At 32.8% G+C, this 17,244-nt stretch overlaps 1 protein-coding gene across 2 annotated transcripts in view; it reads right to left on the bottom strand.

The window, feature by feature from the left end:
* Positions 1-5,021: 5,021 nt before the first annotated feature.
* The window catches only part of LOC114329010 (histone-lysine N-methyltransferase SMYD3-like), a 78,514-nt gene continuing 66,291 nt past the window's right edge, over positions 5,022-17,244 (bottom strand). For both annotated transcript variants that reach the window (XM_050662702.1, XM_050662703.1), the window contains exons 12-13: positions 16,906-17,011; positions 5,022-10,301 (exon numbers count right to left, since the gene is read on the bottom strand). In XM_050662702.1, the coding sequence (XP_050518659.1) occupies positions 10,224-10,301; positions 16,906-17,011 (184 nt within the window). In that variant the 3' untranslated portion in view covers positions 5,022-10,223. The remainder of the gene's footprint in view (positions 10,302-16,905; positions 17,012-17,244) is intronic.

Below are 17,244 nucleotides of genomic sequence, written 5' to 3' on the forward strand. Positions count from 1 at the left end.
CTTACTATGGGCCTGATTATTGTTTTATAGACCTGGAGTTTTGTTTTCCAGTGTACTTACGTCTCGCGATTTGAATATGTGGCCCATCGCTAAATAGGCTTTATTTGCCAGCACAAGCCTTCTATTTATTTCCGGTTCTTCTTCATTGCTTGCGACCAGATCCATTCCTAGGAGGTGAATCTATTCACATGTTCTATATCGTCAATAAAGTGTTGTTGCGCCGGTCTATTTGATCTGGTTTGTATGAGTAGTTTTGTTTTATTTGTATTTATTGCTAGCTCTACTGCTTCTGCACTCTGTTTCAACTAAACGTAGGTTTCTTCCGCTGCATTCTTTGTTCTGCTCATTATGTTTATTATTACATAATACGGATATGGATAATACATTATTATCCATACAAAATATATTAATTAAAATTATTGTTACTCTGCTTTAAACTAACTTTATTCAAACACCACCAATATTACAATATGTACTTTATAACTTTAACAACTGTAACACCTCGTCATGCAATCTCCACAGATTAATACAAAGCCTTCTTTCAACTACTTGGCAGTAAATTTGTAGCCGGGGGAGATTGGAATGAGAAACACACACATTGGGGCTCAAGACTCATAATAACAAAAGGTCTTAATCTTTTAAAAGCAATGACCGACAACAACTATAATTGTCACACCAACGGAATCCCTACTTACTGGCCAAGTGACCCCAGAAAACTTTCAGATGTGCTAGACTTTTACATAAGCAAAGGAGAATCCAGAAACAACCGTCTAATAGAATCCAGCTATGATCTCTCATCTGATCATACTCATTGCTGAAAAACGTCGTGCGAGAAGAAACTGGCAAAGATCTAAAAACAACATAGATCAACATCTATACAATAGACTACGTAGACAACTTGGAGTAGCCATCAAAGCTGCAAACAACGAAACCTTCGAACATTACATTACAAACCTTACAGCAAATGATCAGACGCTATGGAAGGCGACTAAGAAGCTCAAAAAACCAAACACAACTATTCCTCCTTTCCATAAACCAAATGGTGAATGGGCTGGTTCCAACAAAGAAAAAGCGTACGTCTTTGCTGAACATCTTACGAGTGTATTTCAAACCGAGCCACCAGACCCTGATGAAGTGGAAGAACTAATTAGCGCAGCATTTCAAATGTCCCTTCCAATCAAAAGTTTTACTCCTATAAAAGTCAAGAAAGAAATAACCAAACTCAACTCACGAAAGGCTCCAGGTTATGACTTAATCTCGGCACAAGTACTAAAACAACTTCCTCGTAAGGCCATTATTATGCTAACAGTAATATTTAATCGCATGCTAAGCTTATCATACTTTTCAAAAATATAGAAATTTGCAGAAATCATAATGATCCTTAAGCCAGGCAAAGCGCCCAATGAAGTAACATCTTATCGACCCATCAGCCTACTCCCTATCGTTGGCAAAGTTTTTGAAAGACTGCTGCTACAAAGAGTATACGCAGATCATGAATTCCTAACATAACTACCGGAACATCAGTTTGGTTTTCGGGAAAATCACTCTACACAACAAGTCCATCGAATAGTAAATGAAATATCAAAAACTCTCCTATTCCTAGATATCTCACAAGCGTTTGACAAAGTTTGGCACAGAGGTCTGCTTTACAAAGTAAAATTAGCACTATCTAGTAACTTTCCTTCTAATCAAATCCTACTTATCAAATAGATATTTTTACTTCTGTATTGGTTTTTTAAATAGAGTTTTTACTTCTGTATTGGTTTTTTAAATAGATATTTCTCTGTAAAATTCAAAGACCAACAATCCAGCCTCTGTCCTATTAACTCTGAAGTTCCGCAAGGTAGTGTTCTCGGGCCGCTGCTTTTCAACAGATACAGATACAACAGTACTGGTGAACAGGGATCTCGTGATATGGGCGGGGCTTGTACTGCGCAGACAAAGAAAGCCTTCGATCAGAAAAAGATGAAATTTGACCGAATATTACCGCTTTGTTCGTACCGCAATGTTGTCAATATGTGAATGACCACAGCAATATTGGGTATTTTTAGTATGATATCTAAAGAAATGAGTTTTAAATAATTGACACTCTGCATGACATGTAGATTCATAATCAGGTAAGAAATTTTTAAAAGATTGTATAGAATAAAAGGATAGCACTTTAATTTTAAAAGATCCTAATTGGAAAACTGTATTACTGATAAGTATTTATAACGTTTCAAAATAAATATTTAAATAACGCAATAATTATATGATTTTTGCTATCATTTTAATATTTTAAATTCATTTTAATATAACAGTAAAAAATTCGGCAAAATTATTTTATTTCATTTAAAAGGTTTACTTATTACTATATAACATTATCTATTGTAAAATATTACTGAAAATTCTGAAACAATAATAGCATTAATGAGTAACGTTGTTTGTGTTGAGTGAATGTATGTTTCATCCATATACACTACAGGGCGATCTTCTTCTCTGTACTTATTAACAGCTCTTAAGTAGTTTATACGAAGCTTATGGATGTCATATCTTTCCATTAGAAGTCTTCAATTTGTTTTTGATTTTCTCCAACGGAAACCAGTGTCTCTTATAATTAATCTTCTAAAATTTCTTAAAAACTACCTTGATCGCCTCAACCATCTCTGAATTTAGACAGAATATTTTTTAGCTGGGGTACTTATATGCATCGCTCGTATGCAAATATGAATAATACGCCTTAACACCTCTTTGTCAATGTCTTCAAAAGTTTGCTTCTTTTTTCTGTTACAATGTTTTCTTGGAGAGGAAAACGAGGAGCATTGTCCTGCAATTACATATATTCCATTAGTGCCAGCATAAAGAAGCTGCTATGGATACCATATAAAATATGGTATAGGTATTTGTTTACTACTTTCTATAAGGCATAACTTGTTCAATTTTAGTTTAACTGAGACTCTACAGATTATTGTACTTTTGGAAACACCTGTCGCGTCTACCACACGCTCTTTTATGCTATGATGAGGTATTGTGACACCTTCTTCAGCTTCCTTTTTCATGAAGGCTAACATATTAGCATTTATTTCTCGACTTTGACTATTAACAGGTCGTCCGGATAATTTAATTTTAAGCTCCATGCTACAATTAAGGCCATGAGAGCCAGAGTGGACTAACTGATTTTAACATTACTTTATATTATAATCAAAGAAAATGATCAAAACCTAGCAATGTCCGATTGTTTTAGTCGTTATGTTGACCAAGAATCATTACTGGTCAACATACAATTACTAAAACAATAGGACATTGATAGCTTCTGATCATTTTCTTTGATTATAATATAAAGTAATGTTAAAATCAACTAGGTCACTCTGGCTCTCATGGCCTCAATTAAATAACACTAATTTAGGTATACCTACTTTTTTATATTACATATTTACTTACCTTTACAGTTTTTAATTTTAGAGTTCCAAAAAGAACTTTTGAATGAAATGAATAAAATTAAAATAATTAAACAGAATATACAAATATAAAAAGTAGAATAACAACAATAAAAAAAAACGAAAAAAAAAAAAAATAAAATTTAAAAACCGCGAGTAAAAGAAACAATGCAACACTGTAAAAATTCTGAGGAGATCGTTCTGTAACGTCTATTATCTAGTATCTTTGCTCCACCCCCATTTTCAAATTTGTTTCGGCGCAGTGACAACTTTATTTCACGGGATATCTGTTGGCCTATACACAGCCGATATACCAGAGTCTCATAATACTACGATCGCTTCCTTTGCTGATGACGTAGCAATACTAGCTGTAAATGAAGATCCCATACAAGCCTCACAAGACCTGCAACATCATCTGGACATACTCAGTGAATGGTACACAAAATGGCGAACAAAAGTAAATAAAACAAAATCATCTCAAATAACGTTTACAAACCGCCACAACACATGCCCACCTGTAAGAATGGAAATGTACGAATACCAACAGTAACAGACGCTAAATACCTTGGCCTCCTTGAACAACGTCTTACTTGGAAGAAACATATCCAGACCAAAAGAAGACAGCTAGACTTGAAATTCCGGCAAATGTATTGGATCCGGCGCAGATCAAAACTCAACATCCAAAACAAAATTCTTCTGCACAAAGCAATACTCAAACCCATTTGGTACTACGGACTACACCTCTGGGGCTGTGCAACGTCAACATCACTGAATATCATCCAAAGATTTCAGTCTAAAGTTCTAAGATCAATAGTGGATGCACCATGGTACGTAAGTAATCAAACACTTCACGAAGACTTAAATATACCTTTCATCAGAGAAGAAATCCATCGAGCCACGGAGTCACAAAATGAGCGTACCATTCACCATGAAAATGAGTTGGTAAGTGAAATTATTCCATAATGGCCCTGCCACAAAGAGACTAGATAGAACCTGGCCCCAGGACCTATTTTAAAACTTAAACATAAATACAATAAGATGAGATATTATTGGAAGTATCTTCTTCATGCCCAAAAACATGGAACAAATTCACTTAATACTCTTTTAATGATGTAGATTGTAAATAAACATAATTATATATAAAAAAAAACTTTAACACAATGACAACTATAAACCTCAAATACAACTGTTCTATAAACTGTCAACTTTCTATGTTTATATTAGGTTTGTTCTAGCATCAGTTTCAAACGGTTTGAAACCATCAGCGAATAGTGGACCAGCGCGAGTAGAGGGGATAGCACTGGTGACTGTATTATGTTCTCTCACTGACCAACTGTTTGCTGACGGTTTCTGACTAGTTTGACTGTTTGCTAGAACAAACCTATTAGTTTTCTACACATTTTCTGACGTTCTAGACGTCACTAGACATAAAAGTAAACAATGCAACAAGCGAAGGGTCCAGGAGTGCATTATCTCAATGTACCCCTGTGTCAAGTAGCGTGGCGGTTACTCTATACCTTGGGTAAAATGGGTAAAAAACAATACACTAATCTCGGAAAAAGTATAACCATTTATTTACAAATAATACAAAATGTACACACTTGACTACTTTAAGTCTTTTAAAAACACGTACAAAAATAGACGCAATACTACAAAAATAGTCAATCAACAAAGAGATCAAAAATACACATTAAAAAATAATTTCTAGATTAAAAATCAGTTACAATTTTTTTCAGACTTATAAATCAAATCTAGAAAATAGTCAATTTGTACAAAAATAAACATAAAATAAAATACTTATAATGTTGCATAATTTCTTATGGGAATCATTTCGCATAAAAAGAAAAACAAAAACTAACTCACGACAAAATAAGGATTTGGAATCTAAAAGTTTTAAAATAAGGAGACAGCTTGTAGTCTAAGATACGATGTAAGGTCAATCTGTACCGATCTGTTGAATGGATAAAAATTATTGGATATGTAATTTGGGGTGTCCGATGGATAATGGTAAATGGATATGTATAACAAGGGGTGTCCGATCTAATTTTGTTCTAACTATAATTAATTAATAATTAAAAAAAAATATTATTTTTCAAAATTAAAAGAAAATTAGGCTCGAGCAGATACTATTTAGCCCAGTAAATGAACGGGAAATTCGGCGATACCGTGTAATTTTCAGGGGCAACTCCGAATTGCATGAAAATTTGGATTTAGGTTCTACTTACCCTCCACTTCAAAGTTGAAATTGTGCCGTTGGTTGCTTTTACTTGGGGGGTGACAGTCACCCCTTCTCGGGGGTGAAAAAACATACGTTCAAGATAAGACCAGAAATGGATAAATTGACTGATTTTAAGCAACTTTTGCTCCATAGAGTTTTTTACTTAAGTCAATACTTTTCGAGTTATTTGCCATTGAAAATGTTGATTTTTCGACAAAAAAACTACCGTTTTCAGACGGTTTTTCGCAAATAACTCAAAAAGTAAATATTTTATCGAAAAAATACCCTTAGCAAAAGTGTAGCTTATAAAAAACCCCAAAAAATGGTGTATCAGTGAAGGCTATCAATCAAATATAAACAAAGTTGTATCTCATGAAAAATACGTTCTTATTCGTCTAATTCCAAATCGAATATTTCAAGGTGAAATCACCGAAAAATTAAGCACTTTTCGGGAAAAATCCATTTAAACTTTTTTAAAGTGTTTATAAAAAGCTTTGTTTTAATTTTTAAACAAAAATTTTAGCATTAAAAATAAGCCAGTTACGCTCAAAATAAAGTTGGCCCTCTTTTTTTTTTTGTAAAACATCATGAAAATCTCGCCGTGTTTAGCTCTCCAAATGAAATTAATCGCTACCGCTTTACAAACAATTTACTTACATATCTATTTTTTATATGATCTGTCAGTCTCACCGGTTTAAAGTGTTTATTTTTGAAAGGGTTATAATTGAGAAAGCTTGAATGGGTCACTAATCACGAGTGTATGCAAATTTTGAACAGCCATATCTTAACCAATTTTTGTCTTACGGAGAAACAAAATAAAACTAGCATATTTTTAATAGCAAAATCTACATTTTTCTACTCTTTAAGATTTTTCTTATCACTAATACTTTTTAAGTTATTTTAAAAAAATGAAATTTTTCAAAAATTTTTAGAAAATTTTTTTTTGCTATAAAACCAAATGTTTTTAAAAATAAGCCCTTCAAACCAATCAAACTTACAGATCATATAAACAATACACATACAGTTAAAATAAATGGTAAAGCCAAACGATTAATTTCATTTAGGGTGCCAAATAGAGGGCGGTTTTCACGATTTTTTTTACCAACAAAAAGGATCCAAATTTTTTTTTCAGTGTAACTCGTTTATTTTTGATGCTGTAAACTTTTGTAAAAAACAAATAATAAGCCTTTTTCGATACTTTAAAAATGTTAATAAGGTTTTCCCGAAAACGCTTCTTTCTTCGGTGAATTCGCGTTGAATTATTCGATTTGGAGTTAGACGAATAAGAATGTATTTTTCATGAGCTACAACTTTGCTTCTACTCAATTTGTAGACTTTACTGGTACACGATTTTTTTCGTTTTTTTATAAGCTACACTTTTGCTAAAAATATTTTTTTCGATAAAATATTTACTTTTTGAGTTATTTCGGAAAAACAGTCTGAAAACGTAGTTTTTTTGTCGAAAAATCAACATTTTAAATCGCGAATAACTCGAAAAGTATTGACTTACGTAAAAAACTTTATAGAACAAAAGGTGCTTAAAATAAGTCAGTTTATCCATTTCAGGCCTTATTTTAAACACGCGTGTTTCACCCCCCGAGAAGGGGTAAATGTCACCCCCCAAGTAAAAGCAACCAACGGCACGAATTCAACTTTGAAGTGGAGGGTAAGTAGAACCTAAATCCAAATTGTCATGCAATTCGGAGTTGCCCCTGGAAATTACACTCCAAAACGGTCATTTATTGGGCTAATTTTAGATTTTTTGGATAAACAAAAAAAAATCTTTTGTAATTTTTCCTCGAAGTTAATCGCTTTTGAGCTATAAACAATTTAAAACTGAAAAAGAACGAAAGATGACAATTTTCAAAGCTCAAAAACATAACTAAAAATTATCATTTTTGAAATTACGAAGTACCTATGTAAATTCAAATTCAAACCTTATTCTACCAATTCTTGGTAAGTATTTTGGACTTACAGTAGAGCGTCGATTATCCGAACTAATTGGGGGACATGGGCGTTCGGAAAACCGATTTGTTCGGATAATCGAACTATATTGAGATTGTCATACATATTTATCCACAAGTGAATAAAAACCATATTTATATAACTGTATATTTGTTTATACCTTGATAATGACAAATAGCAATTAAACAAAAAAGTGCATTCTTTGCAACAACATATTTTAAATACACAATTGAAGAAAATTCAAGATATTTTAAGCGTTAATTACTAACGCTTGCTCAGTACTCGAGTGCGGGCCGCAGGACTCGGGAGTTCGGATAACCGGTCGTTCGGTTGATCGACGTTCGGATAATCGACGCTCTACTGTATTTCATTTTAAAACATTGTTTTTTAGTTGCCAAAGCCCGATCGCCCGTCTTCCCATAAGGAACCTTCCTCATTAACAATTAAAAAAATATAAGGAAGTCAAAGTTTTCAACCTAATAGAAATATTAAAAATATTCCTAAAAGATATTTAATTGAAAACTTATTGGACCATTTTCCTGGTAACACCTCCATGGCTTCTAAAAATTGCAAGCCAGATGGATGCTGAAGCGAAGAAGACAAGAGGAAATTCAAAAAACTTTCAATTCACGACCCCGTCTGTTCAGCTGGTAAATTCCAACGGAAAATGGACCTAGTTACTCAAAGGAGTAAAACCAATATAAAATTAAATAAAAATGTATACCATTCTTATTCAATTGCAATGCGAAGGCACAACTGTCTTATTTTTCACTTACAACAGAGAGCGCAAACCAGCACTCTAAATCGACGATTTTCGACTCTATTTGAAGTCATCATCAGAGAGGCGTAGGTTTACTGCTCTCTGCCCCAAGTGACAAATCTCCGAGAGCTTATCCCCGTATTGCAACTGACGTTTATGGAGTAGGTGTCTAACGACAACTGGTAACTGAAAGTCAAAGTTTTAAAGTTTTCAACCTAATAGAAATATTAAAAATACAGTAGAGCGTCGATTATCCGAACGTCGATCAACCGAACGACCGGTTATCCGAACTCCCGAGTCCTGCGGCCCGCACTCGAGTACTGAGCAAGCGTTAGTAATTACGCTTAAAATATCTTGAATTTTCTTCAATTGTGTATTCAAAAATATGTTGTTGCAAAGAATGCACTTTTTTGTTTAATTGCTATTTGTCATTATCAAGGTATAAACAAATATACAGTTATATAAATATGGTTTTTATTCACTTGTGGATAAATATGTATGACAATCTCAATATAGTTCGATTATCCGAACAAATCGGTTTTCCGAACGCCCATGTCCCCCAATTAGTTCGGATAATCGACGCTCTACTGTATTGAAAAATATTAAAAATATTCTCCTAAAAGATCTTTAATTGAAAACTTATTGGACCATTTCCTGGTAATACCTCCATGGCTTCTAAAAATTGCAAGCCAGATGAAATATATTTAAAAATAAAACATGGCAAAGATTTTTATCAGGGCCTAATAGAAGGTTTGAACTTGAATTTAGGTACTTCTTAATTTCAAAAATGATATTTTTGAGCCATGAAAATCTATCGTTTTTTAAACTTTGCAAACTTAAGAACTTTTTTTGTTTAGAATGATCCAAAAAACCTAAAATAACATCTGCCCGGGCCGAAAAAACTTTTATTAAAGGACACCAAACTATAATGTCACTCAAATGAAATAAAATTCATATGAAAAGATTGGTCTCGAAATTTCAATAATGTCATATCATTGCTCCAACTCTGAATTATTATTATTAACAGTGTAAATTGACATAAATAAATCTAAAATCAAATGGGAATTTAAATGAGTCAAAGAGAGAAAAAGATTTTCGGAATTACCACTTTAAAAATCTTTAAGGCAGAAGCTTATAGATAATAAACTAGGTAGGTATAATTTGACCAGGCGTACAAAATATAGTTCCTCTAATCCGCTGGGCAAATACTTGTGAATAGCCACTAGACTACTAGACTAATATTATTTATGAATGACAGTTTTATGGACTTCAAAAATGTGATTTTAAATTACCGCCGTTAATAATAATAGTTCAGAGTTAACGCAATTATATAAAATTATTGTAATTTCGAGACCAATATATTCCTGTAAAATTTATTTCATTTGAGTAACGTTATATTTTCATAAGATGTAGGCAGTGTCCTTTATAAAAAAAATATTTTTTTAATTATTAATTAATTATAGTCAGAGCAAAATTAGATAGGACACCCCTTGTTTTTTATAATAATTATTAACATACTAAATTACATATCCAACAATTTTTATTCCTTCCATTAAACAAATCGGTGCTAATCGGCCTTATATCCGATATTCTACTATTAGATAAATTTCAGCGTACATTCAACTTACAAAATCGAAAAAAACAATACTCTTGAAATAAAAATATGTACCATGATACAAATATCTACAATTGAAATAAATACAGTTTACAAATGTTTTCCGTAAATGTCAGAATTTGTTCAAATAATAATAATTATTCCCTGGTCATCATCGATTCAGATTTTATTGGAGTCTCTAGTGCTAGTGTTCCCTTAATTTTGAAATGGACAGATTGATACCTACTTGATTTAGAGTATAAACGTTTCTCAAAGGTCGTCAATTTTAGCTTCATATGAAGATATCAATTTGATTATTTCTATTACCCAATCAAATTCTATTTTAACCTAAAACACATAAACCGTTTCCAAAACTTTCAGTAAACCCACAAACAGATATTACGCACACAGGTTGGTTAAAAAGGTATACTTCCACGAAATTTATTACAAATTAATGTCACCACAGCTGTTTCGGCAGAGTGCCTTTCTTAAGTGGTTTATTTTACTGCCTTTTAAAGTTTCTAATAGGGAACTTGACAATTTTTTTAATTTATTTATTATATTTGTCTAGATATAGAAACAACACAATGTGTTGTTCACAATGTGTTGTGTCATAGCAAATATCAACCCTCAAATCGCAATATTTAATTTACAATGATCTTTTAAAGTTGTGATCGCCAGCTATCCAACACGAAAACAGCAGCATGCTATGTGACGTCACGCTGCTCGTTCAAGGATAAGAGAACAAAAAACTGGCAACACTGGAAGATTGTTTGTATTTAACACAGTTCGTTGATTTAAAAACAAATACGTCTTACGTATTTTTTCACAAAAAAAAAGCGTCAACAAAAGCAAGAAAATGTAAATACCATTTTCATTTTTTTTAACAAATATAATGTGTTAAGATATTAGTAATATCTTAGAGAATGATGATTTTTAAAATCTTTTTTTGGTTAATAATAAATATCTCAACAACAATTTTTTTTCAAACTACCCCCACCTTACTCTACTTCTTTTTCTTCTTGTCCACTTGTCAACAATACTTGTCAGCGTGTTATAACTATAGTACCAGATCCCACTCCAGAATCACTACGTTCATAAGTTAGTTAATTAAAATCATATTTTTATATAAATTTAAGAATAAGAGAAAACATTGATAACAGGCAGCCAGTCAAAATGTGGCCGCAAATAATTTTAATTTAATTAATAGTAATTGTTCCGTCTCCTTATCGTTTAGTTAATTTTTGTTTCGATTTTATTTTACATGTAGATACATATCAGAACATTCCTAAAGCTTGGGTAAATTATTTTCCAGAAATCTCTTAATAGATTAAAATACATTCATTATTACCCATAGTTCTGGGTAATATTTGTCAATTGTATTCATAATCCTCTTTATAAAGTTAGGTGTTTGGAAAGTTTGTGCGAGGCAAGCTATGTTGCTGCTTCTTAGAAGGACAGTGATGACGATTTGTTAATTACGTGTTTTCCAAAGTGAAATTTTGTACAAGAGATAAAACATGTTTGCTTTCCCCACCCCACGGGATTTCTGGTCGAGAGCTTTTTGTAATTTTCGTAAGTAGTAGCGAACAAAATTTTGATCTGTAAAGACCTGTAGCAATCAATAAAGAGTTCTATCGAAAACTGTCGCCGGATATTATTTTAATTTGCTAAAGTAATATTTTATAGCAACATATATTCACAATAAACTAATCGTGAAACCAAACATGGTCCTTCTAGCTTGATATATTTGAAGAACTGAGCGTAGTTATTGTTGAAAAATAAAACTTTTTGCTTTATTGCTTTAATCAAAATAAAGTGAACATTCGAATAGTAGTAGTGGTGCTATAAAACCGTAGTGAAGTGTCTCAAAAATACATTATCGCCTTTTCGTCGGAATTCTAAAGGATTCATCACAAATCGTCGTCATATTCCTGTACCATCAGCAACAACGGTCATCATAGCATCAAATCAAATGTAAGCTGTCATCACTAGAAGTCTCGAAAGTCACTAATTCAAAGTAAGTCATTTGAACCACTCAATTAATCCATTATTTTTGCTCTGTTCCTTTTACTATTCATAAAAAAATATCCTCTCTATTTCGAGTTTGCTTAAAGTTAATTAAGTATGAATTTAATAAACTGATCATATAATTTAAATTATTTATTACCGTTTTGTCGTGAGAAATTTTGGATTTTCGGTTATTTGGTTTTATTTTTATTTATATATTATAAAAATTTAAAATGACTGAAGAAGTAATTAAAGCCCTTAATGTCAAACGCGGTAATGCCAAGCGATCTTTAACGGTATATGAAAATTTTTTAAATAAATACAATCCTGAAAAAGATTTTCTAAGCTTAGAAAAACGGTATAAGGACATAGAAAAAGTTCGTGAAAATTTTGAAATTGTCCAAACGGAATTAGAAATATTACAGAAAGAATCGGATGAACTTACTAATTACCGTTTAGAATTTGAGGAACAATATTATAAAACATACGCAACCGCTACAAATTTTTTGTCGGATCGGATTACGGAAAAATTAAAATCGTCAACATTGGATGATACACCGTCAGAACCAATATTTTCTAGCGTTCCTTCATCGTCGTCGTCGGCAGAAATACAATTTGCAAACAATATTGCATTAATTGCTCCTGTAGCAAATAATTTTGCAACAAATTTCCCGGCAGCATCTCTTCCCAGCATTCCTTTACCGATTTTCAGTGGCACTATAGACACGTGGATTGGCTTTTTTGATTTATTTAATTCATTAGTTCATGAAGATAATAACATTCCTCCCGTGAGAAAACTATTTTTCCGCAAATCGCCAGGAAATTTTGACATTCCTGTCAAAATTTCTTGAAGAAAAAGTCAGGACTTCCTTACTGTAAGGAAATGTCATTTCCTTACTGTAAGGAAATGATATTTCCGTACAGTTGTTAGTGTTCTACATAAATGATAGAAAACACATTGCTATTAAAACCTTGTAAATTACCTTAATCATTAAATTTTCTTTATCTGGAGCTTCCTGGATAAATTTTTCAATTTCTTCCTTCGTTAAAATCTTAGATTTCTTTGCCCTATAACCTTGAGCTTGCTGTTTCAATAAAGAACGAAGTTTTGAGTATGTAGATATATCTACATTGTGTTTAAGTGCAAGGGTTGACTTCAGCATTGAATAATTGGCCCATAATGTTGAAGATTTCATCTTTAAACAAAGGTCTAGGAAGTATGCCATTACAACATTTTCTGAGAAAGAACTCGTATTTTTACTCATGCGATAATCCATAAAACGTCTGTATGCATTTTCGTACTTTTCTCTTGATTTCTTTGGCAATAATTCTAATGAAGCAGTATTCACTGCCTCAACCAGCTCTGGAGGAGTCCCAGGAATGGAAATTTCATCATCACTTATCATTTTACTTTCGAGAACACCAGCAATTAAATTTATAAGCGTCAAGTTTGACAATTCAACCTCAATACGTTTCCATAGTAACCCAAGTAATTTTATTAGGAATTTCAAAGCACCATTTATTTGGGAATAAAATTATCGCGTTTTTTTTAAATCAATCAATATCTGTCGAATTTTAAACGATTTGCGGAAAAATAGTATGTTTACCTCGTAGGAAAAGCCACATTCCTGGACTATGTGTTGCTAAGTCTCGGCTTGCGCCTCGACTTAGCAATCTTCACAGTCGTCCAGGAATGTTAAGCTTTTCCTACCCGGTAAACAATGTACTATTATTTGAAAAGTTGTTTAACAGGAGAAGCTGCGGACATAATATCTTCTATCGAATCGTCTGTTCAAAATTATGATGTCGCGTGGAATTTGTTAAAAGAGCGCTATGACGATCGAAAATTCATTCGTGATAGTTATATCAAATCGCTAATTGACACGCCCTGCATGTCAAAAGAATTTTCGACTCGTGCATTTTTGGATCATATTAAAATATATTTAAGAGCGTTAAAAAATCTTGGAGAACCCATCGACTCATGGGATTCTTTTCTCGTCATATTATTAAAATACAAATTCACTAATAGTCTCCGCGAACGATGGGAGGATAATAGTAACGAATCGCGTAATCCAACAATGAAACAAATTATGTCGTTTTTAAATAGAAAAGCTCAACTCGAAAACACGCGATCTCAGCAATCTTCTATCAAAAATCCTCCACCAAATAAACCAAAATCGTCGAATATAGCTCAGCATTCGCGAAATCAACAAACTTATACTGCAACTACTTCACAAAATAGTTGTATTTTTTGTGACAGTGAGCATTATATAAATTCTTGCCGCGAATTCACATCGTTATCGCCTGTTGAACGTAATAGGGAATTGCATAAATTTTTAAATATTAAAATTATATTAAAAAACATAAGGTCAGATGATCTTAAAACGCTTGCATGCAAAAAAAAACAAATATTTTTAACCCATACGTTTATTACGAGGCTTTGAAAATGCTATGAAATTCAAATTTCTTAGGAGGCGCTTGAACGTGCTTCTATTGGTCTGACGTCACGGACCACGGTCAACCGGGCTAGGAGTCGAAAACAACGCGAATAGAGTATTACGGGAATTGTATAAGTATAAGTATTCTTGTATAGTTCTACAATCAATTGTATAGTTTCAAAGTGAAATTTATAAATCTTTAGAAATTGCTACTTTTCTAAAGGGTTTAATTTAAAACGCATAAGTACATATTACTTATGAGGGTTTTTCAAAACAAAGCGATTAGGTTATTCTGGTGATTGTATAGTATATTTAATCGTCTTTAATAATTGAAATGCTAAGGGTGAGTTTAATTTAATTCAACTAACTTTGGGATTAAAAATACAAGATCTTAAACATTTACTAATTAATGGAACAGATTTTGCAAATATTCTCGAAGCATTTCTTTCGCTTATGGCGAAATCATCTTTAAAGTCGCGTTTACACGATGGCAATTGGCGAGACAATTGTCATTGGAGAATTGTCATCACGTGGTTGCGGATTGTCGGAGGCCAGTCCAGTTGAAAGAGAAGATGTTTACACGGGGCCAACTATTGCCATGGCAGTAGACAGCTAAAACATGGGCGACTGCTCGTCATCTAGAGGGAACTGGCAAAAAACAAGACAGCACTACTGGCCTACACCGTTCACACGGCGCCAATTGTCGCGACAATTGAGATTTCGAGTGGTGGGGGGCTCACTGGGCGCAGCTCATTGTCCTCAGTCTACTCCCGGAGACAACTGAATTTTGGGCCAATTGTGAGGGCAGTTGGCAAGGCAATTGGACTGAAGTGTTTACACGAAGACAATAATTTCATGCCAGTCAGTTGTCTTCTGACAATTGTCTCGCCAATTGCCATCGTGTAAACGCGACTTAAGAGACATGTGTGTCCTGTTCTTATCTTTTTTAGAGTTAAAAATAGATACATTGTTTGTGTTTTATTTCCATTAACTAAAACGTATAAAATCAAACGTATACAATATTGGTCTGTATTAAAACTTCATCACTGTACAATTCAGAGACAAACTTTTAAATTGTTTTGCTTCCTCTTCTTTCGCATCTTCATCACAAGATACAGAATCACTTTCATTGTACCAATAGTCATCACTACCACTATATTCACTATTATCTTCCAATACAGAAGTTCCTGATTCACTTTTTGTATCTTCAAATAATGTTTCAAGTCATTTATAGGTGAAATTCCTGCATCCTCATTATGTATTTGCAGTGGTGACAACTCAACTGTAACACTCCACTTTATTGAGATACCGTTTTTGAGGTAAATCTGGTTGGTTTAATTCAGGTCCTGATTGAACTAAGTTTGTGAAATTAGGATCACACTGTCTCTAATCATCATTATCCTCTAGAACAGACTTAGATGTAGAAGCGGTATCTTCAAGAAGTTGTCGTTTAGGTAACCCTTTTAAGGGCTGTTTCCCTCACAGGCTGAGAAAAAGCTCGTTTTCTATCTAGTTGACAATCAAATATGTGCGGGACAACACCTGACTTAATAATTTTGGGACCACCCATAATCTTGAATTATATATAGTTATCCATGTCTTGTTCTAACTGTAACCAATAAACAAGTTTAAGTAGGCACATTTCATGAAACGACAACTAATATTTTTTCTTGAAATAGAAAATGTCTTATTAGGTACCTAATTAGATAAATACTCACATCGAAAAGATCCTCGCAGAAATAAAGACCTTTGCTACTTGGTGAAATATCCTTTTTGGTTCTGCTAGTAGAATAAAAAAATGTTTGTTGAATATTCTGACAGTTGTGCTTTGGCATTCTGGCACTATATAGTACTTATATTAGGCAGATTTGTTTTCAATTTTGATAAAGTATATTATACACTAAACACACTAAATACAATAATATTAACACCGAGCAAACAACACAGTTATTTGACACTCACAACTAGCAATGGCGAAATGCATTCCATACAATAGCTCACTGAACGGGCGAACGAGAACAGTGGTTGGTGACGTCAGACCCCAGCTTACGCTTTTGAAGTTGTTTGAAATGGAAATTTTGGGCGCGGAAATTTGATCAGTTGTTGTACGTACACCATTCATTGTTAAGACGTAATATTTTGAATATAATATTTTTAAACATAAATTAACAATTTTATGCAAAAATATTTTTATGTGTAAGTTCCCTATTAACTATCTTATGAATGTAGTGATTCTGCCCTGGGATCTTAGACAATAATAAAATTTTGCGAGTATAATAGAGGCAGTTTAGATTACACCAGGATAGAATTCCTTAGTTTTTTTTTTGACAAATACGAAACGTGACGTATTAAAGTTTGTAACCTTTCTAATTATGTGGAATATTCCCATATATAACGTATAAAACTGAGTTGCCACAAATAAAACGTTTAAAAACAACATTGTACTAGATATATCTTCCAAATGATCTATTTGGAATGTTTATCGAATGAATAAAATCGACTACCTTGCTCTGTAGAGTAACGTAATACGAGATTTTGTCTAAAGGCAAGTAAAATAGAAGGTCGTTCTTGATTTGGAATACCTCTTTTACGTATTTTTTCAGAAGTTCGCTAAAACAAACAAAAATATCAATATAAATATAATAGACCAGTAAGGATCTGTTTTTAGGTGGATGTGAGAGGTGGCATTCAGATATTTGCGGATGAAGTTAGGTGATAACTTCGTTAATAATAATTGATTTATGCTCCTTCTCAAATATGCCCGGAACATTAATAAAAAAAATAAAATATTTAAAAATTTCGTTTTTTTTATACTTTCTTTGCTTATAACTTTAAAACGATTC

Source organism: Diabrotica virgifera, chromosome 9 (genome assembly GCF_917563875.1).
Source record: "Diabrotica virgifera virgifera chromosome 9, PGI_DIABVI_V3a".
Taxonomy (NCBI): domain Eukaryota; kingdom Metazoa; phylum Arthropoda; class Insecta; order Coleoptera; family Chrysomelidae; genus Diabrotica; species Diabrotica virgifera.